General features: G+C 41.1%; 1 protein-coding gene across 3 annotated transcripts; it reads right to left on the bottom strand.

Annotated features, from left to right (window-relative positions):
• Positions 1 to 1,395: 1,395 nt before the first annotated feature.
• CNNM1 (cyclin and CBS domain divalent metal cation transport mediator 1) lies at positions 1,396 to 21,802 on the bottom strand. Of its 3 annotated transcripts, none has more exons than XM_087964754.1 (12): positions 20,162 to 21,802; positions 14,953 to 15,096; positions 13,573 to 13,713; positions 10,348 to 10,517; positions 9,259 to 9,358; positions 8,341 to 8,388; positions 6,356 to 6,418; positions 4,187 to 4,350; positions 2,355 to 2,535; positions 1,992 to 2,135; positions 1,775 to 1,891; positions 1,396 to 1,500 (listed from the first exon to the last, which is right to left on the bottom strand). In XM_087964754.1, exons 1-12 carry the CDS (start codon positions 21,675 to 21,677, stop codon positions 1,424 to 1,426), a joined length of 2,865 nt encoding a protein of 954 aa, XP_087820880.1. In that variant the 5' UTR covers positions 21,678 to 21,802; the 3' UTR covers positions 1,396 to 1,423. The 3 variants fall into 3 exon arrangements, with proteins under 3 accessions (XP_087820880.1, XP_087820879.1, XP_087820878.1); XM_087964753.1 differs by having other exon boundaries at positions 20,330 to 21,757; XM_087964752.1 differs by lacking the exon at positions 6,356 to 6,418 and having other exon boundaries at positions 20,162 to 21,757.
• Between the last annotated feature and the right edge of the window lie 357 nt (positions 21,803 to 22,159).

Here is a 22,159-nt window from a genome sequence, read left to right as displayed (position 1 = left end):
ATATTCATTGATTTATTCCCTATTTGCACTTTTCTTAGTACAAGATTGTAGTTCCATTTAGTACAGTAATGTGGCTTTCCAGATGAATGAAACTTGTTCATTTCTGTCTTAGTATACATATTGTTACTTGTATCATTTGTAAACTTCATCTAACTAATGTTCAGCCCCTCATCCATTTTGTCAACAAGCTCAATGGTATTGAACACAGAGTCATGGTATGAATTGATGCTGGCTGTAATTTGGCTAGCTGACTAGACAGGTAGTGAGTGTGAGGAAGTGGGAACTGAGTTTGTGAGTGGGCCCTGGCTAGAATACATTGGGAAGCTGTGATGGACAATCTTGTGGGCCACTAGCAGTCTACAGTATGGACCAGTTTGGAGATACTGCATAACTTGCTTAATTCAATCATGGTTCCTTATTGTCTGATCTAGCAGCATATGATTATGCTGAGTCCAGGGTAGCCAGCTGGAGGAATAAAAGGTTTCTGAGCTTTTCCTGCCTTGTATGCCATAGCCCTGTGCCAGAAAAATACTATTAAAGCTTTACTACATTAATGATCCCTTCCATTTTGGCCAGGGAGTCAGCAGAGGCATTGCTTGGATGCTGGAATGTTTAGGAGATGTTTTCTGTGACTGTCAAACTTTGGCAATGAGTTTTATAATCAAACACTTCGTATTTGGTATAGAAACATAGAAAACTGACAACAGAAAAAGACCCATAGGTCCATCGAGTCAGCCCTTATTATTTTTAATTAATTTTATTTTCATTTATTGTTATAAATTTTATTTATTTTAATTTTTGTTGGTTGATAGATACGTGTTTATCCCAAGCATGTTTAACTTAGTTACTGATGATTTACCTACTACCTTCACTGCAAGTTGGTTCCAAGCTTCCACTACTTTTTCTGTGAAGTAATATTTTCTAATGTTGCTATTGAACTTCCCCCCTATCATTTTGAGGTTTCGACCCCATGTTTTTGTTTTTTGCTTCCTTGGTGGACTAACTGAGCCATGCAAGGCCACTAGTCAGAAGTGATAGTATTATAGGTCCATATGAAATAGTCTGGGGAAGAGCTACGAAAAAATGCAAATGTAATTTCAGTTTAAACTGGTCTCTCTCCTGATATTTAACTGACAGGTTTCTGGGTTCACACAACACATTGGACTAGCAATTATTTAGTGCGTGGATAATTTTGTCGGATAAAGTGTCTATTATGGGCCTGTCTGAAAACATAATCTTTATGTGCTATCTGAAAACAAATAAAAACAAATATAAGTATGGTTCTCTCCAGGTTGGTTTGTTTCGTTATGATTGGCCACATTGTTCTAAAATATTTAGAGTGAGTGACTTAGGAAGTAATTGGTACTGCTAAGAATAGGGCAACACATACTAACCTGTGAGAAAAGCAGAGCCATGTTGCTACTCATGTGATAAGAGATGTGAAGTTAGTATTGTCATCTGAACTTTTCTCACCGTCTGCCGAAGCTTTTCTCCTCCCACCTGCGGTATCAAGCAGCAGTATCAAAGTTGGTAATTACTGTAGAAGGAAAATAACCCTACCTCAAAACTAACAGTTCTAAAAAGGAACACTTTCCAGGTATCCCATTAGTCAGGGGTCGTAACATGCTGACTGGTATATCCTGGATACTTGCGCAATAACAATTAAGTGGGGTGGGGGAGGGCGGTGATTGTACTTGAGCAGCCAAAACTACATTCCATATGCCATGAATTTTATGGGAACAAATGCCTCCCCCAGGACTTTGATATGACTCACTAAGTGTCCAAAGCAACTTCTTTCCTAGGGGTTCCTGAGGAGCACCTGGAGATGTGCTGAGCTCCATTTCCTTGTTTGAGGACTCAGGTTCCAGCCTGACAATATAGTCTTCGTTTTCTGCAATGCAACAATAATCAAAATAAGGCTGGGATTCCTCCTTCCCTCACAGCTCATTGCATTCTTCCTGCCCTACTATTACGTGCTCTTAAATACTTACTCTGCACGCTGATTTCTGGGTGGCCTGTCAACTCCTCCTGGTTGTGGGGGACCCCCTCCATGTGCAGGAACATAGAGTCTGTGGGGCTCTTTATATTCCCTTCTGACTTGCTGGCTGCATGGTATAAAGAGACCTCAGCAGCACCTGTCAGGGCACATATCATCATAAATATATGAAAATATACAAATCTGAATACAAGCAGAGGATATTGTAATAAAATAGTTGGTTTAACTGTTTTGAGCTTGGCCTGATTAGGGCAGGTATAAATTTAAAACAGAGAACTAAAATAATTTTGTACAATAAGACTCCCACAGGCGTCTTTTTACAAAGGCACTCTAGGAAAATGTTTGGTAGTACACCTACCCACAACGCTACTTCTCTCAGTCAAGAGGACAGCAGGACCATCCTTGGGTGTCTGTGGGGTGCCTCTGACTGTGGGAGCCTTTGTGGAGTCACCATCATTGAAAACATCCATGTCGGGGGTCTGAGGAGAGCTATCCATGCGGCTGGCAGTCAGTGCGTTCTGATACTGTTGCCGAGTAATCTAGAAATCAAACAGGAATTGCCAGATAACTGCCTAGTTCTGCAAATTCATTTCTCCAGTGTTTCTAACTTCTACTATGTTTCTGCATATTTTCCCCAATCTGGTGCCACTGAAGAGTGTTGAATGCAAACAACAGATTTTGAGAGATGTTCTGCTACCACAACAAGCCTTTACATCCTGAGTGTAAGGGTGTTTTAACTTCACACATTTCCCTTTTCTTTTTCACTGACTAAAAAAATTGCTGTAAAATTACAAAACCCTGTTTCCATCAGAAGCCTATGTCTTCAGATTTTTTTTTTTTTTGGGGGGGGGGGCTCTATGTGCTTCTATTGTTGCCTTCAGGTTTATATTTCATATTTTCCACAAATCAGGCCTTAAATAAATCCCTTCGTCTCATTTTCCCAACTCTGATTCTTTTTTGCCTCAATTCTATGCAGTTCTCACCTGTGAAGAGCTGTCCTTTCCTTATTTCATCATTTGTATCACACTTTTTGGCAGGATGGGGGCTGCCTTTAAGTCAGTTTTTGACTCCTGGCAACTGCCTGGACTAGTACCTGCTGTTTTCTTGGTATACTTTTCAGAAGTGGCTTGCCCCTGCTTCTTTCCTAGGGCTGACAGAGAATGACTGGCGCAAGGTCACCCAGTTGGCTTTGTGCCTAAGGTGAAACTAGAACTCACAATCTCCCAGTTTCTAGCCCAGTGTCTTAACCACTACACCCTCTACACATTGGTCTCCCCTCGATATCCCTTCTTCTCTGCAACATTATTTATGGTTTACTATTCTGCTCCATAGCAATGTAACTTTCCTCAACACCATACTTGCTTTCAAAATTGCATTGTTTTTGCCTTTTTTTCTCACAGATTTTAAGCAGAGAGTAATTAAAATTCTTAATGAATGGATTAATTTATCCCAAGGTTGTTGAATTCCAGGTCGCATACAACCTGAAATCATTATTCCTTTCATTATTTGGACGGTGCTAATTTTTGCTGTTTAAAAGGCAAGAAAGTAAAGAAAGAAATGTATATGTGCTAATGTCAGATAGAAAAATATAGTTAATTTTATTGGTGTTGAAATGTATAGCACTGCTGAAATGCTATGCTGCTACTGAATACTTTTCTTAAAAATAAAATATTATTTGTAAAATAAGTGAGAATTGTTATCATATGCTGGCCATTTTGCTATAACATCTATGTTTAGTGATTTGATAGAGTAAATTTATAGCACAGCTGGCAATAATGAAGAGTAAAATTATATATTCCCATAACACTTCCCACAATTTTTAGGCTACACGTGTACTCCTCAGAAGCCAAAGGTTTACAAGGATGACTTGCCTCTTCTAAAAGCTTGCTAGAAGCCAAAACTGTATGTGTTACTCTACCGATTTAACCTTCTCCCACCCATTTTTCCTTTATCATTCAATTTTGTCTTGTCTCTTCACAAGTTTACCAGATTCACATTGTCCCTGTGTTATGTCCAGCATGCTTGCTCATTAATTATGCAGTTAACAAACCTATTTTCACATAAAGTGCAATCTTATATAGACATTTTCTTGGACATGATACATGGAGTAATCCTGGCATGAGGCTATTCATATCCATGGCATAAAAGAACAATAGGACACTTCTTTCCATCACCCAGTCCAGCAGATACCTTGACAAACTGTACATCACACAGAATATGAACAGAATAATCTGGAGTGTATATGTTGTTGCTGCCGCTATGAAGTTGAGTGCTGCTGCCTCCATAGTCGTTACGTTCTCGAATTGGAGACTCAGAGCGGTTTAATCCACTGCAACGGGATGGGGATTGATTCACTAGAAATAAAGAAGAAGTGATGAACAACAGAAAAACACAGTGTCTAAAATTTGGCTTCTATGAGCTAAGGGGAAGGACTGTTTAAGATTCTTTTAACTGTTCTTAACACTGACAATTTGTCTGGAATGAACTTCACCCAAAACAACAATCGGCTTTTCATTTTGCATAAACTTCCCCCCCAAAAATCTTAATGTGTCAAAATCTCAACAACAAAATGTTACAGTATGTTTCCTGGTTCCTACATGTTGTGCTTTCTGTTCAGGCTTACAGAACAGGGACTTTGTAACAATGATCAGGACTTGCAAGGCCAAGATGATTGAAGCCTAAAAGTACAATTGAAAAAGAAAAGTACTAGATTTTTTTAAAAAGGAAAACAAAAGTATATTCCAGTAAAATCTTCTTGGTTTAATACCTCAGTCAAATGTAAGACTGCATTTCAACTGCTTCTCGTAGAATGCCTGAGGTAAGGGTGTGTGTGTGTGTGTGTGTGTGTCAGCTTTTATGCTGCCTTTTATTCTGCTCTTCTTCCAGAAATGAAGGTAGTTTGTTCCCCTCCATGTCGTATCTATACCTAACAGAGGAATCTTTTAAGTATCTCTTTATCTTTCTAGTGCCAAATTCCTATATTTAAATTCCCTTGCTCTTCACTCTCCTTTTTATTATTTGTTTTTCATTTTTCTTGCTTGTATTAATATCTCCATTTATTTCTAGGCTTCCTATTCTGGAAAAATTACTACCGTAACCTATGGCACCCCACGTCTTCTCAAAGTAAAGATCCATTCCAAGAAGACCTTACTGTTGGGAAGTTTATATAGACATAGGAGCCCTGACTATTTAAAGTAGAATTCTGAATTTCACATTTCCTTAACTTCATGTCTGAATACAATCAAAGTGTTTTTTTAATAACTCCTAATAGTTCCATCCAATCAGATAAGTATACTGGCTGATGAACTCTATAGTTATATTTCTAAAGGTCATCATTCTGACAGAAATTGCTATAATTACAGCATTTAAGACAATCTACTGACCGTGATGGTGTATTCCTGAATGGATCTGCATAGCAATTATGAATAAACTTCTTATGGCACAAGCAAGACTTTATAAACTGATTACTTCAAAGGAGGTAGTAACTTAGAACTACACCTTCCACACAATCTTAATTGTTTCCCTTTTAATGATCTGAATTACATAGGTGTTTGAATGAATGCTTATAATATATATTTTTTCTGTATTATAATGACTTCTTTACTCTCTTCAATTATTGCCACTTGGCTGCTTTACTAAGAAGTTCTTTCTTAAGTAAGACTCTCCTGCACACCAGTGAGTATATGTTTCTATTATTAACCAGAAATTGTATCTCTGCAGCAGTGAACCGCAGCTGCAGCTAAAGAGTTTCAGCCGTCTTTAATAGCTTTCTCCTCACTTGACTCAGACTCAGAACATCCTTTTGAGTAACACATTTCCTAGGGTGGAAAAAGGGTTAGGCAATGTTTAAACCATTGAGATTATATAGTGTCAATTTTCAAAACGTGGTTGTCATGAGCACAGCAATCCCAGAATGCACGTTTCCTGTAAAACAAGCCAGTCTCCAAATTATTCTTTATAAAGTCAACGAGTCCTTTGCAAGGGACCCAAGCATGTTTTTATATAAGCACAATGACAAGTTAGTCCTTTGCTTTGGACCATACTAGCTTCTTCTTTTACTAAAAAATAATCTTTCAAGTAATGCTTCTCTCCTTATATGAGGAAAATAGTAATTGTTATAATAATATGCATGGGTCTGGATACAAAATATTGCTCAGCATGGAAAAAACAGATTCAGTTGTAGACAAGCAGAACACATGCACACAAGTTCACAATGATTTTTTTTTTTTTACAAGCATGCAGGATATTCTAAGCCTGTATGTTTCATAGGAGGAAAGAGTCAGAGAAGGACACACACCCAAAATCATAAGGCAGCAAAACTGGGGTTCTTTCTGGGTGACATGTACTGTATATTATTACCTGGGGACCCAGCCAAAGATTCCCCTCGGCTGAAGGCAAACGTACGAGACACAGACACGGGCACTAGAAAGAAGACAAGGATCAGGAGACAAAAATCAGGAGAAAAGGGAAAAGGAGCAAGGAAACTTTAGAAGGAACCAAGAGTGAGCTACTCAGCATCATGGACAGGTTAGAGCAGGGGTGTCAAACGCATGTCGTCATGGCAGCATCACGTGATGTATTGTGACATTTTCCCCTTCGCTAAACCAGGCATGGGCGTGGCCAGCACATGACGCATCCGGCCCGTGGGCTGAGAGTTTGATAGCCCTTGAGTTAGAGCTATGAATATTACCTAAGCTCATTTCATTTTGTAAAATTTAGTTTTATTTCTAGATAACTTGGGCAAGGAGAAGTAAACAGAATGTAAGTTTTGAAAAGAAGTTCCTCTGCAGGCTGTCTAGCATTATATCCTGGAGATTGCATCTCACTTCACAGCATTACATTGAGACTCACAGAAATTAAAAACAGTGGATTTAATAAATACTTCATGAGCATTTATAAATCCATGATGCAATTCCACAAATCACCATTTGATGGCACCAAGAACACAGACAATGGAATGCAGAATGCTAAACACCAAATTAGTTTTAAAATATTCATGAGTTACAGACCCAAGCTTTCAAAGTTGCCTTATTTTTGCAGACTTACCTGAACTGCACTGAGTGCATATTCATTTTATTGTATTACTATTCAGAATAATTTATGCAGAACCAGCTCAAGCTTTCAAAGGCAAGGGAAATAATGCAAAAAATCACACATTCACAATGCGTCTGGCACAAATTATGCTCTTCTAAATTTTCTGTTCTGTTTTGAGCACTAAGATTGAGAGGGAGGAAGAATTATTGGTAAGAAAACAAAAACATTGTGCCAGCAGAAGCAACTGAATAAGTCAAGGATGGTGGGATCATTTTTTCAAAAAATGTATGTTGAGCCCCCAGTAAGAGATAATTAAAAGTAGAGAAAGAAAAAGAAACCAGCAATGACATGGAGCTACAATAGATGCTGCCGTTAGCTAAAACTGACTGCAGAAATCTCCCTAGGGAGCTATGGATACCTGTGGTAGATATATCAATATACTTAACTGGTCAGTCAACTAAAGGTTAGGTTTTTATATGGTTGCACTTGATTTGTTCATTACAGAAAAGGAATAGGAAAGAAAAAATACATTACACCAGCTTCGTTTACTATAAATTATAATTATGCTGACTGATATCGAAGAAGTCCAGCTGGTCTGGAAAGAACCAAGTTGGTGATCAACATATTTAAATATCTCACCAATAAATCGAGTACCAAATGGACTATGTTAGTAGCAGAACAGTATTCGCAAATGTATTTTTCTGTAGCCCTTTTCCCCTGGGATGATATCTCCATGGTTTCTTCATTCCTCATCCTGCTGTGGCTCCTTCCCTATTTTTCGCTGCCCCTGAGATGCTCAAACTTTGCTCCAAAGGGGACCAATACTTTACTGTGGAACTGGTTCAGGATAGAGTAGTAAGGCAGATCTTCTTTGTGTTTACATAACCTTAAACTGAGAAGTTCACAATTCTCAACATGAGTTAACTAACATGTTTAGCTCCATATTACACTCAGCCGTGTAGCTTCAGGTTTAGATTGTTTTGCAAACAAGACCAAGTATTTCTTGTTTAATAAACCAATCTTAAAAATAGCCTTGGCTTAACCCATAGTTCTATAGTTCTATCAACCATGTCATCAGAACTGCTGCTCTAAAACATGTATATCAAATTATATATTAAAGAATTGTTATGCTGCAAAGCTACATGATAGCTGACCCACCCCATCCCGATTCATAATTCATAAGTAGGATTGGGGTGTCAAGAAACAGTGGACTTTATTTAACTTTTCTGGTAGAGCTGGCAATGCTTAGTAAAAATGGCCCTCTATATCACCTTATTAAAAAAAAAAAAAGTCAGGTAGAAGGTACATACACAGGAAAGATGATCCAGCCAGGCTGCTCATTTTACGCCCATCATTATCTAAAAAGACAGGGGGGAAAGGAATGTGAATACCCAATCAGACCTTTATTGTATCATCCCTGCTCAGAACAGGGAACAGACACATTTTCAGGCATAACAATATTTTAGGCAGAAGGTTAATATCAACTGTTGCTTGCCTGGATCAGGCTCAAGTGAATGGCTCAAATATTGTTACTGTTTTGATTTTCAAGACCTGCCTGCTTGTAAGGAAAAGAAAATTGCTTTATAAATCTATTTCTTCCCAACATATGATTTTCTGTTAATGTTCCAATACTGCAATTTCACTTAATATGAAATGAAGGCGTTCTGCTTAAAAATATTTTATCAATGTGTCTGTGCCTTCTTCCAAAACCTCAGAAGGGATAGAAGCCAAAAAAAGTGAGGGCTGGAAAAAGTACCATCCAGGAATCATATGCAACCTACCTGTATTCATTTTGCAGATGGGGCCAAAACACTGGGTACTTTTTTCAATTTATGAGAGTTTGAGAGGTGTTAGGCCTTGCAGATGTCTAAGGCACACATTTCACTCCTTAAAAAATCTGTACTTCCTCCTGTTCCAGGCCCAGGGTCTACTACCATTTTTGGAGCTCTTATTGCATAACGCAAAGCCTGGACTAATTCTTGAGCCAACAGACTTTATGTATCCTTGCTACACAGATTTTTTCAGCTCTCCCCTACAATTATGGTGTCTGTCTTCACTTGTTTTTTTCTTATTTACCTTATATTTGCCTAAATGCTTAGTAAGTGGAAATCAGAATAAAATTTCAAGTTCCTGTATACTACATATTTAAGCTCATTTACTCTGAACATTCTAGGTTCTGGTTCTGTGACTTCTATCATCCTATTCTGTGGCTAATTTTAGATTTCTACCTGAACAGATGACAGTCATGATTGCTGGGACACCATAGTATGTGAAAGCACCATTTTCAAATCGTAATCCTTCTTTTCCTACTTCTACCTCCACTTTTCCCTAAAAAACAAAACAAGACAAACAAAACAGGCATGTATTCCAGCTGTACCAGTCATCTCTCTTCCATGATATTTGATTACCCATTGGAAAAAAGGAAAAATATACATAATGTAACCCAATAAAATGATTCAGGTAAGAACAAGGCCAGTCGATTCACAAATATTTGTAGGTGTTCCTTCATAAAGGAAAAAAAAAAAACAGAAATATGAATCAAAATAGCAGGGAAACATCAAAAAGATATCTTGAAATATTTGGTAGTAACAGAATTTAGACAACCTATACTTGATTTAAAGTTGAAAGTACTCAATAATACAGCAGCTATGGAAATGTCAAAGGAAAGGACAGTAAAACTGAAGATCCTAAGAAAAAATGAGCAAGGTTAACCAATCCTAAGGAAATTTATTAGGGAACTATTAAAACAATACCAGTCAATTTAAAACATAATCTTTCAGTCCCACTTCCAAATTCATGGGACTCTAGTAACGCTTTAAATTTGAATGACTAGCTGGATAATATTTAAATTTAAAAAGTATGAATAATGTGTACCAGTGATAGAAGAAAACATTGTCAAACTTATTTGGATAAAATTTAGTCACTTCAAGTCAAGTTTCTAAAAAATATTTTTCTCTTCTGAATGGTTCCCTCTTTATTTTAGAGCTTGAAACAAATATGCTGTATGTAAAATTGAAACTCAGATCTGGATTTTTATTTGTAGGCTAATTACTTATTCTTTATTCTCTAATATGACCTGTACTTGAGTAAACTTGCAATTTGTGGAAAGATTTTTTTCATGATCAGAACTCTGTAGCCATCCATGAGAAATATCTAAAGCAAATTCTTGGAACATGTCCTTTCCTATTCTTGGTACCAAGATTCCATATTTATATACACATTTATTTCCCAGGTTTTTTAAGACTAATTAATCATATAAATGCTTCCTATAGTAAATAATAAAGCTGTCACAAATTTCTGTCACAATCTTGACAAACCTGTAAAATGAGCACAAAATAGTCAACTGGCCTGTTACGCTGATAAAGATAGTGATCAGGTGCTCGCTTGTTTTTGTGATCAAATTTCATCTCCTGGATGACATTGGGATGTTTGAGAAGCCGTAGCAGGATCTTCTCTGAGAGATGTGGTATCTTGAAAGGTTCTATCTCTGCAAAGGAAGAAAAGAGGAGAGCAGTAACTATATTTTCTCTGCTTGGACAAGTCAGGAGAAAGGTATTCGGAGAAAGAGGTTTTTTTTTTCAAATTAAAAAAATACTAAGAATTTGAACTATAGTAGTAAAACTAATAAAAACTAAACTTAGAGAAAAAGAATGGACAAAGAATTAGTAGTGCAGGAACAAAGAATGAAAAAAGGGAAAAATGCAGTAAAGAAAAATAAATAAATATATAAAGAAGTGATTTCCACCATTCATCAGACATATAATTCAATATCTTTCACCTTCTCTATCTCTCTTCACCCAATATCTCATCCCTTATCTACAGGCAAATTTATAAAACATCAACTTTTGAATCCTAGTATCAGCAGAAAGTCCATAAAGAGTTGCTAGAATATTGCAAAAAAAGTCTTATAGCCTTGATCAAATATACAAACTTTATATTATAGCAAGGATGTCAAACTCAATTTCATTAAGGGTCGCATCAGGGCTGTGATTGACCTGGGAGGGGGATGGGCGTAGCCAACTGGGTGGGCATGGCCAGCTTGATGCCACTCCCCAAACTGCTGGCATGTTTCCTCTTCGCACTGGGTAGACAAGGCCGAAGCTATGCTGGCCTGTTCTTCCCTCTTTGCACCAAACAGACCAGGCTGATCTTTCCTCTTTGCATTAGGTAGACCAGGATGGTTCTGCAAGCTGGATTTGACCACATCCCGGGCCAGGTGTGGCCAGCGGGCCTTGAGTTTAACACCCCTGCATTACAGCCTTTATATCTAAGTCTTAATCGTTAATTCAAATATTGTCATAGGATTTAATTTCTCTTCAATTCTTCTTTATCCCAGATTTTTTCACATATTTTTTCAAAGTTTTAACAAGCCTCTTTTGTAGGTCCAGTAAGAAAATATTTTCCACCTCATTTTCTTGGTTTATCATTTGTATTTGTATTTTTAAAACTTCAGCAAGTTTCTTTTATATATGCAGAAAAACATCCTCTTCCAAATTATTCGCTTGGCCTGCCATTTGTAGTTCCACATTCTATACTTTTTCTGTATTATCACATAATTCTTTTTCCACATCTGTCATTTCTTCATTAATATATGCTTAAACATATATCCCATATATTCACAGAAGCAGACGTCATTACTAACAGTGTGGATATTGTAGTTGCTAACTTCTGGCCCAATTCTTCAACTATTTCCTTTTATATTTCCAATGTTATAACATTTTGTATTATTTTGTAAGTCCCAGTTTTAACTGACATTAATTCTCTTTAAAATCTTTCATCCCCTCTAAAGTTCAGTTTCTAAAATAATAAGTTATCTTTTGTTATGACTTGCATTTGCCTGGATAGCAAAAGTAAGTCTCTTTCTCATGAGAAGTTGTTTTATTTTTATAGATAATTCTAAAATCTGAATCTTTATATGGAGCTTAATGAATTTATAATTTTCTTAGATCAAAATCTTATTCATCTTTTTGCTATTTATTTCAAATCCTTTATGTCCTTAAGCTTGTCATTAATTTTTCTTTTGTCCAGAGTTGAAGATAAATGTACTTGATAAATACTTTTCAAATTTGTTCTGAAGGTCTCTAATAGCTTTATTCTAATGAATAAGCAATCTCTGTAAATGATTAGAAAGTGAGCGTTGCAAACTTAGTGTTCTTTAAAACAGCTGTCTCCAACTTTTTCAGGTTTATGGACCGGAAGGGAAGGGGAAGGGGAGAGAAAGATTGGTTCCACTTGAGCGGTGGGAGAGCAAGTGCGTGTATACCCAGAGCAAGTGCGTATATGCCCGTGGCCTGGTTCTGATTGGCCTACAGCCCAAAGGTGGGCAGCGGCCCGGGAGTTGGGGACTCCTGCTTTAAAAGGCTTTGCTATGGTCACAAGTAAGATAGCTGATTCCATGATCTCCCAACACTCAAAAAATGTTGTCCTGTGGCCTCTTTGTGAGAAGCAGCCATCCAAAGCAAACATGGGTGATCTCCTCTCATTTGGAGAGGTGCCAAGGAAACAGTTTATTCACTGGTTCCTTAGCCCTCACTATAGTTGTCAGCTATCCTTTTGCAGAGGTCTCTTCGGGTCACCATATCTTACCCCAGTGGAAAAAGACAGTAGTGAAAGAAAAATGATGCCATTACACATCTTATCCACTCTACTCTAAATTAAACTGGCTGCTTAAAACATAAACCACAGAAGAGTTGGATGCCAAATCTTAAGATTAAAAAAAAAAACCATGAATGCCATTCTGTTCTTAGAAAAGCATAATTCCAAGTTACTCAGGATACTGGCTAATAGCATGAGTATCAAACAATAAGTACCGTATTTGCCGGAGTATAAGACGACTTTTTTGCCCTGAAAAAGATGCCTCCAATTGGGGGGGTTGTCTTATATGCCGGGTCGCCTTACACGCCGGCAAATAGTAATTGGGAAGCACTGCGGCTGCCCGCGGCTGAGGCACTTTAGCACCGTGGAAATGAATCCCGTGAAGCCGAAAGGAGCAGCCAGCCTTCTCCCAGCTCCCAAGGAAACGAGGCTCGCACCACCCGAGCTCCGCTGAGGTATCCGGCTGGGGCTGTCAGGAGTTGTTACCGCTGGCGCGGCTCAGCGGCTCCAGTCCGCGTTGCCTCGGGAAGGGAAAGGCAAAACCAGGAGCCGCTGCTGCCATTACAAAGCGCCGCCGCGGCTCTTTCTTTTTGCCTTTCCCTTCCCGAGGCAACGCGGGACTGGAGCCGCGCCAGCGGTAACAACTCCTGACAGCCCCAGCCGGATACCTCAGCGGAGCCCGGGCGGTGCGAGCCTCGTTTCCTTGGGAGCTGGGAGAAGGCTGGCTGCTCCTTTCAGCTTCACGGGATTCGTTTCCACGGTAGACAAAAGTGCCTCAAAAAAAAAAAAAAGTGCAAAAGTGGAAGGCGTGCGGAAGAGGGGGCGAGTATATAACAAACTATATTTTGAGTGGAAATGTTGGGGGGTCGTCTTATACGCCGGGTCGTCTTATACGCCGGCATATACGGTATCAAAAATGCAGCAACAGCTTAAGAAGAGCCAGATACCTGTAGCCATGAAGCGATGAGTGGCCAGTAGCAGCTGTGGTGAGATCTTTACTCTCATCTCACTATCTGAAAGGCTAAAGATGGAGAAATCATGAGGTTTCCTACCCCGATGGGGGATCCTTTCCTTTTTCTGATTGTCCGCTGAGGATTAAGAAAGTAAAAAATACAGTCACACCTCTGAGAATTTAGAAAAGACTCAGATACAACTCAGACACAACTATCTCAGTTCCTAGCCTGAGTTCCAATTTTCTACAGCATTGAAAATATTATCAACTCTGTCCAACCCAAAGCTATTGACCCCCCCACCCTTTTTTGGGGGGAGGGGGGGAGGAAGCTTTATTAAAATACAAACTACAATACCTAAGCAATGTGAAGTGTTAACAAATTTCAGGGGTTACCAAGCTTATGCCTTAGATTAACAGGATATCAACTACAGACACAATACATAATATGTAATTTTAAAAAGAATTTGAGTATGAGAAAAAGAAAACAGAATCATCAAGCAAACTTGTAATATTTCCTTAAATTGTTACTGTATGTACTTTCAAGCAACGCTGCAGTCCTAAACATTTTTACTTTCAGTGAATTTGTTTCTAAGTAAATATGTACAATCAGCAGTACAGCTGTTTGTTTTTTTTCCTTAAGAAGAAAATAAATACCATGCCTTCTTAAACTTTTCTTAGTGGAGACAATGTGGAGAAATCCTTGCAGTTTTCTTGGCACTGCCTCCTTTGTAGAGTTGATAAAGTTTGATGAGAAAGCTACCCAGTTTGATGTGGCGGTAGAACTCACACTTTCCCAGTTTATAGCTTGGTGCCTCAATTACTACACCAAACTAAAATCTAGTCAGTAAGATTCCACATTGTTGGAGTCCCCAATCTTAAACATACACAATTACATCTCCCATTCTAGTTCCACCATTCAACATTAAAGGTATTTTTCATAGTCCATTAATGCCCAATGTTTAGTCTTACAGGAAAGAAGGAATGAAATGAGAAAGGTCTCATTTTGGAAGATGCTATTTCAAGAATTTGCATTTGTGCTAATGAGATATTAATATCCAGGGATAGACATATACTTATCCCATTTCATTTAGATGGGCACTGAAGCTGAGATGTATGGGATTCTGGTTTGTCATCAAAGCAATTGCTGCCCTAACTGAAAGCTGCTACTACACAAGAAAAAAAGACTGGCAAGTTCTATAGGGTCTAATTGGAGAATAAGAAGAAGCTGTGTTCAACAAGTAAGAATTGTGGAAAGGGAAATGAAGATATTTTATCAAGGATTTTATAATTGCTAGAAGCAAAATTATAATTCCTGTGTTGTTATTTCACCCCCAAACCATTTTTGGGTCTTCTTAGTGGGCCCCCTAATACTTACTATAGAGATCTGTCTCATCCAGAATCTCCGATTTGATTATCTCTTCAATCACATCCTCCAGAGTGACAATTCCCATCACCTCATAGAAAGGGTCTCCTTCCCCTTCATCATTCACTCTCTGCACGATTGCAAGGTGTGATTTACCTAGAAGGAAAGAATAAGCAAAAACAAATTGTGCAGGAGATATTGTGTTTAATGCCCACTGCGCCCAAAATAAGATAGGAAGTGGATTACTTGAGGATTCTGGGCCTTTGACTAATGTCCACTAAGAAGTGACCCCCTTTTGAAACGGGAATGAAAAGCAAAATTATTCCAACCACCTGCTCCTCCATGTGAAGGAAATGTTTAAGCAATGCAAACATAGACTTGATGTTGCTTCTTGAAATTCAAGAATATATGCTACTTTCCATACAGTGAAAAGTAAGTTGAAGGAACTGTTATCTTGGGCCCTGGAGAAGGAAGGAATTTATAATGATGGGAGAGAAAAGAAAAGAAAATGAAGTAGTTACTTTGGGATAGCACACTTTTTATTATGGTTCTGTCTCTACTAGGCCCTATTCCTAACTATATAATGGTGATGACTGACCTTTATCATGTACAAATCCTGTCAATGTACTAAATCTGGAATAACTGTTAAGAAAACAAACTGAATGTTATTCAATTAGCCCAATTAAAGCAAGCCACACAATACAGGATTGAACACTAGCTAAATCTCATCTCAGCTTTGATCACCATTTATAATTCTCTTTAAAGTGGCATTGTTGCATAATTTTTAAAAAATGTTCATTCTTACACTTTCTGATGTTAAGCACAGTGCAGACTTCTTGTTTTTCTCTCTGATGCTGCTCCACTTAAACTTCTTAGCCATTCTGATCATCTACTTTGTGGTATTTAAGATACAGGTTTTACTAGATACTCATTCTACATAATGCTACTTAACAATTAGCTTTCTGTGCTTATTCTATCTGCTTATACAACTGGCTATCATACCTATCATAGCTCTGAGAGAACCAGGGAAAGACCCTTCATGGCTGTCCATAAGACCGAGGTACATTCCTCAACCATCAAGAGTTCACCTGCTGCCTCATCCCATCCACCCCAATTTAGATGTCCCACTACAAGGAGAAACCAGTTTTGTCCTATGCACTACACTCGTCATTCGCTGAATAGCTGCACTGGATTTGCAGCGAAATCACTGACCCAACAAAAAGAGTTACTAAGGGAGTACCAATACTGCTACAAGTGTTGTGAATCCAAACACCCATCCAAGTACTGCGCAGCCAAGGTGCAATGCGACTTAAGCAATAGTGACCAGCACCAGACTGCGCTGCATCCAGACTCCAAGCCGCCACTGCAGATATCTCGTAACCCTCCTTCGGACAAGGAGCCTCAATGTATCACAGAAGCATGCAGGGCTCCTCGGCAGACTACCAAACCGCAACCAAAACTAAGGATGAGTGTCAACTGCACAGCACTGTGCGCCGACTCACCATGCCCTCGTTCGTGTCTTCCCATCTGTTTAGCCAAAGTGTACCCTGAAGGATGCCCTGAAGATGCCGTGAAAATGTACGTGCGGATAGACACTCAAAGCACCTGCACCCTGGCCAGACCCGCATTCTTCAACCTCTTTGAGGTGCAACAGGACGAACTTCCCTTCACTGTATCAACGTGCCATGGACCAAGAAGCATGGTGGGGAGAAGAGCTACTGGAATCTGCATAGAGTCATTGAATGGAAGTTCCCGGTTCCCAGTACTGCCCGTATTTGAATGCGATGGGGTACCGAATGACCGCAGTCAGATCGCAACACCTGAGGTCATAAGTAGCATGCCTCACCTACAGCACCTGGCTCATCACTTCCCCGCTCTAGATCCGGAGGCTGATATCCTATTCTTGCTGGGAAATAATGCCCCACGCACTTTTCTCTTCTCCGAGTCAGTCAGCGGCCATGTAGATGGCCCAGTGGCCATCAAATCTCCACTAGGATAGGGGATCGTAGGAATTGTCAGTGTCGATTGGATGCAGGCTCCAACCCAGGCAAATGCCTTAGCACCACCCATTCCAACAGCCTTCCGACGCCCTTTAGCACCATCGCAAACAAGAATGACGTTCCAGCCTAAAAGGCCACCGGCAATCAGTACACTTTCGCTAGGACACCCTAAATGGCCACCAACAACCACCAGACGTCCACTAAGACACTCTACACGGGAATATGCCTCCGCAACACCCTTTCCAACAGCTTCCTAATGCCCTGACACCGTGGAAGCAAGAGTACCATTCCTAAAAAGCTGCCAGAAGCAACCACCAGACTTTCACCTTTGCCACCAAGAGTACCTGTATACCCTAAAAGGCCGCCAGAGGTGACCAGCAGACTTGCAACAAGAGGCCGAACTTGAAGACTGAACCTCAAGCTTTGCATGCTTTGCTTTGTTTGATGCTTTATTAATGTTGATTGTTTCTCTTAGTTATATTATTTTATATTTTTATTTTATAATATAATATTATATAACTATTTATCTTAGTTATATAGTTATCTGCTATTCATAGTATGACTGTTTACTGATTATCTTAGTTTATAGTTAATTTTTTCCTCTTCTCTTAATAGTGGAATTTACAATTCCAGGCAGAGAGTGTGCTGTCCCAGCCAGTCTATGGGAATTGGATAGTTACTTAGGAATTATGAGCTGTCCCCTTAAGGGAATGCATCATGGTAAATGTAGTTAAAGGTATACTGGGAAATGTAGTTTATGTCACGTGGCCACATCTGTAATCCCAATTGGTCACTAATTTGAGCCTTGATGGGTTGGGGGAGTTTTCTTCACTTTTGCCTGAACTCCCTAACTCATGGCAGCTGCTTTCTATCGCTCCGAGATGGGTTAGAAGATAACCATCTTTTACCTACAAGGCAGATATGCAAAGGATTGATCATTAAAGAAGAACTTCGTTATTGATGAACCAATAAATGTACTTTGTTATGGACGTCTTGTTGAGTTTATCTATCTGCATCTGCACAGTTTAAAAATCCACTACTGTGCAGAATACAGAAAAGTATCTGTTCCTTCTCCCTTTTTTTTAGACAAACTATAGGCAGTACCTGAAAAACGGAAGTTTGGGGAAGATTGAAATCAAAAACTCCACGTATTTCAGCTACTCCAGTTTTAGTAGCTGATATTACAAGGTTCACAATAAAATGGTGAGTGCTTATGACCCTGAACAACATCAATGAGTCTTAAGGATTTCCATATGGCTACTGAAGAATGGAGAAGCGTCAGGTGAGCCTTTAGTGCAGAGGTGTCCAACCTTGGCAGCTTTAAGACTTGTGGACTTCAACTCCCAGAATTCCTCAGCCAGCAAAGCTGGCTGAGGAATTCTGGGAGTTGAAGTCCACAAGTCTTAAAGTTGCCAAGGTTGGACACCCCTGCTTTAGTGTATCCCTGGAGATTAACAAAAGAAGGCAATTTCAAGACCAAATGTTCAACACCCCACTTTTCAAAAGGACAGCTGCTTTAGATTGCTGGCATCTGCCATATCCAGCTCAGCTGAATTACTCTAGTATCAGTTAAGGGATATATGGCGATATGTGGAGACACCAATGGCCATTCTCTTGAAAGTGATATTACTCTGATCCACAGACACAAAAAATGCAAAATACTTTACTGAGAAAGATTATTCTTCTGAATGCAAACTATAACAGTGCAACATAAATTGTGACAGTGCAACTATATCTCATTTCTTCTTCCTAGAATGAGTTTCATCATTAACTGCAGAACTAAATCTAAAACCACAATCTATCATGTTGACAAAGAAAAAGACCCATAGATTGTGTGTATAAATGATGCCTGGAAGCCCAGAAGTAGCTCTGGATTCTGAGTTTGCCATTTATTCATTCAAACCCTATCTCATGAGAATTCTTGTCTGACTAAATGCCTGTCTTTCTCAATTTAAGTGAGCAATGTCCTTGCATATAACCTGTATCAGCAATCCCAAATCTCATTCCTTCCAGATGTTTTGAATTTAATTCCTACAAATACCAGCAAGCACAGAAGATGGCAACACTGACTATAGGATTATGGGAGTTAAAGACCATCCCATTCAATGTGTGCAGAATCCCCAAGTTTATTGGTTCTGTATATGAAATCTACAAATCTAAATTAAACGTTAACCCTGATAACATACGATGTCCTTTCTTGAATGACTCCAGACTTCTTCACAACCTCACTCAAGTTTGCAAAGAGCAGAAACCTCTTTATAGTTATTGGTTGCAATTTCTTGCTTGTTTTTTTTCTTGCCTCCGTTTTAACAAATTAGACACCATTCAGCGCCATGTCTGAATAGGGTATCGAAGTTGTAAAGACTTTTTAAATTGACCTATAATAATTTTTCTCCTGAAGACAGGTTTACAACAGATATTCGGACAAGACATAATATGTTTCATGCTGCAGATGAGTCAAAGCTTCATGCTGTAGCACATGCTTTATGCACAAGACTCAGATCTGATCCGCAGAGTAACCAGATAGGACTGGAAAAGACTAAGGCCCTGCCAGAGGCCGGGGGATCTACTGCCAGTTAGCACTGGGCAATCTTTTTCAACCTGGTATCCTCTTGTTAGGTTGGATTTTAAAACATAGCATTTCTGAATCAGTATGGTTCAGACTTAAATATAATAGGTTCATATGTTCATACCAAGTATGTCCGGCAACATTCCTAACATTTTGCTGGGATAGGAAAATTATGCCTAATTTCTCCTTTAAAATTGAAGGTAAAGAAATAACACTCAAATCTCAGCTGATGGTTTCCCTGCACTGAATAGAAGTTGTAAGCAGAAGGATTGACAACAGCCTGTCAGTTCATATAAAGAGTGGAACAAATTGGGAAAAATGCTATTAAGAGTTTCATGAGAAAATTCCTTAGAATATCATGGTAATCTATTTGAAAAACCTTTTGGATAACTCCAGTCACTTACAATGAGCCATATGTGATACAGCATAAATGGGCACACATACACCCTCATACATATATACACACAGACACATTGATGTGCTATTCCAAGAATTTAGCTACAGACTACAGAAAGAGGCTACAGAAAGAGGGTAGATCAGTGCAGGAGAGGGCACAGTGGGATCCCAGGGTACCTCGCAAGCAGGGTGCACAGGGAGTAGAGAGGCATGTGATGCTGGCAGGAGGTGAGTGGCTGGGGCCCCGGGCCCTCACCCTTCTTGAACTCCTCGAGCAGCGTATCTAGGCGGGTGTCATGGAAAACACAGTGCAGCGGGCGGTGATAGAAGCGAGTAACTGTCTGCAGTGGTGTGCAGTCATCAGGATCCACGAAAGCCAAATCCTTGACAAACAGCAAGTCGACAATGTTGTCTCGTCGCTCACCTTCATATACAGGGATGCGGGTATAACCTGAGCGAAGAATCTCAGAAACGGTAGAGAAGTCAAGTATGGCATCAGAGTGCAACATAAAGCAATCATTCAGAGGCGTCAAGATGTCCTCAACTACCTTGGTGCGTAACTCCAATGCACCCTGGACCATGGCCAGCTCCTCACTCACAAGATCACCATGGGGGTCAGCAGCCCGCAGGGTCTCCAGCAGGTGCTCCCTTGTGGAGAAGGTGCTCAGCTCTTGATGCAAAGCCCAATCCAGCAATCGGCTGAGTGGATAGCATATGGGGAAGGTGGCGGCCATAAGCAGGCGGGTGAGAAAGAGTGTGTGTGCAGCAATGGCTAACCCGTGGCGGGAACAAATGGAGTAGGGCAACACCTCACCCCCCAAGAAGACGACACTGGTGCAAAGCAGCACAGGCAGCCACGGCACACCTTGGCTGTCTTCGGTCAGGGAAATGGGACTGGCTTGCAGGGCAGCACATAACCAGCCAGCCAGCGTGGCGTTGGCACCCGCCTGTCCGAGCAGCAGAGTGCACAGCAGGTGAGTGCCGCTTCCGCCTCGGCCGCGCGCAGCCTCCACCTTGCGCGCCTGATCCCTCTCTGCAGCCGAGCCACTGTTGCGCAGTACCCGCAGCTCCATCGGATCGAGTGACAGCACGGCCAAGCGGAGGCCACTGAACAGCGCCGACAGAGCTATCAGGATTAGGGCGCCCAGAGCCCGTAACCAGCCGGCGGTGGGCAACGGGGTCAGCCACTTAGCCGAGCCCGCCGGCGGCGCTTCCACTTGCAGCACGAAGCCTCCCGGCGCGCCGTGCAGTTGCCAGGCTCGTCCATCCCAAGCGCAGAGCCCGAAGCGACGCCCTTCAGGCCCGGCGCCGGGCTCACCCTTTCGCGGCTCCCGCACTCTCACCTCGGCTAAAGCCGAGCCGGCCGAGCCTCCGGGCAAAAGCGGGCCCAGCACTTCCACGTCCGAGGCCCAGGCGCTGCGTTCGGGGCAGCGCTCCACCTTGGCTGGTTCCTCCACGAAGACGACGCGGTGCACAACCTCCTCGCTCGCGCTGCTGCCGTTACTGGCGGCGTTCCCTTCGGCCGGCGGCTGGAAGTAGAGGCGCAACAAGAAGCGGGAACCCTCAGCCGCCCTCAGTGCTCCCCCTTCCAGCCACACGCGCCCGGGCGCCGTATCCTCTGGCCGCAGCCCCAGTAGCCACGCCGCTCCGCCAGGGGGCCTGGGCGACAAGGAGAAGAAGAGAAGCAGAACAGCGCCTCGGCTCCGACCCCAACAGCCGGCGTTCCTGCGCTCCAGCCCGCGGCCCAAAGCGGCTACCGCCTGCCCCACCATCCTCAGCAGCCAGGCGAAAAACCGGGCTTCGAGGAGCAGGCGCCGGCCGCACGTGACTCTCTCGAGGCGCTGGGGGCGGCCGCTGGACCACGTGTGTATGGGGCGAGCCTGCCAGCCCCTTGGCTTTCCTCAGAGGGTCGGGGGCGCCACGTTTACCCACACGGTGGAAGCCTGCTGCGAAGATGGCCCCGGATGTGATCGGTCCCAGAGCTAGGCTTCTCTTCAATGTGGAGCCCACCCAGTCCCCGTTTCCATTTCCCTGCGAAATCGGTGGGTCTCTGTTAACAGCGCATTGGTCCCGGGGGTCCCTGTGCCCAGCTGTGATTATTGGGGGCAGGCAGCGTGCAGGGATGCATCGCGAAGTGCAGTGAAAACGCGCAGTCCTTAATGCGTCCTTGACCTGCTTATCTGGGCAACTTGCCAGATCTTTCTACTCTCTAAATATTGGTATATGTAGAGCACATTCGGATTCTGGTGCAGTG

This window comes from Notechis scutatus, chromosome 4 (assembly GCF_049901735.1).
Source record: "Notechis scutatus isolate UNSWTSFEM ecotype Mainland chromosome 4, rNotScu1.2, whole genome shotgun sequence".
NCBI classification, from domain to species: domain Eukaryota; kingdom Metazoa; phylum Chordata; class Lepidosauria; order Squamata; family Elapidae; genus Notechis; species Notechis scutatus.
Note: the sequence above shows the minus strand (reverse complement) of the source record. Positions and strands in the feature narration are given on the sequence as shown.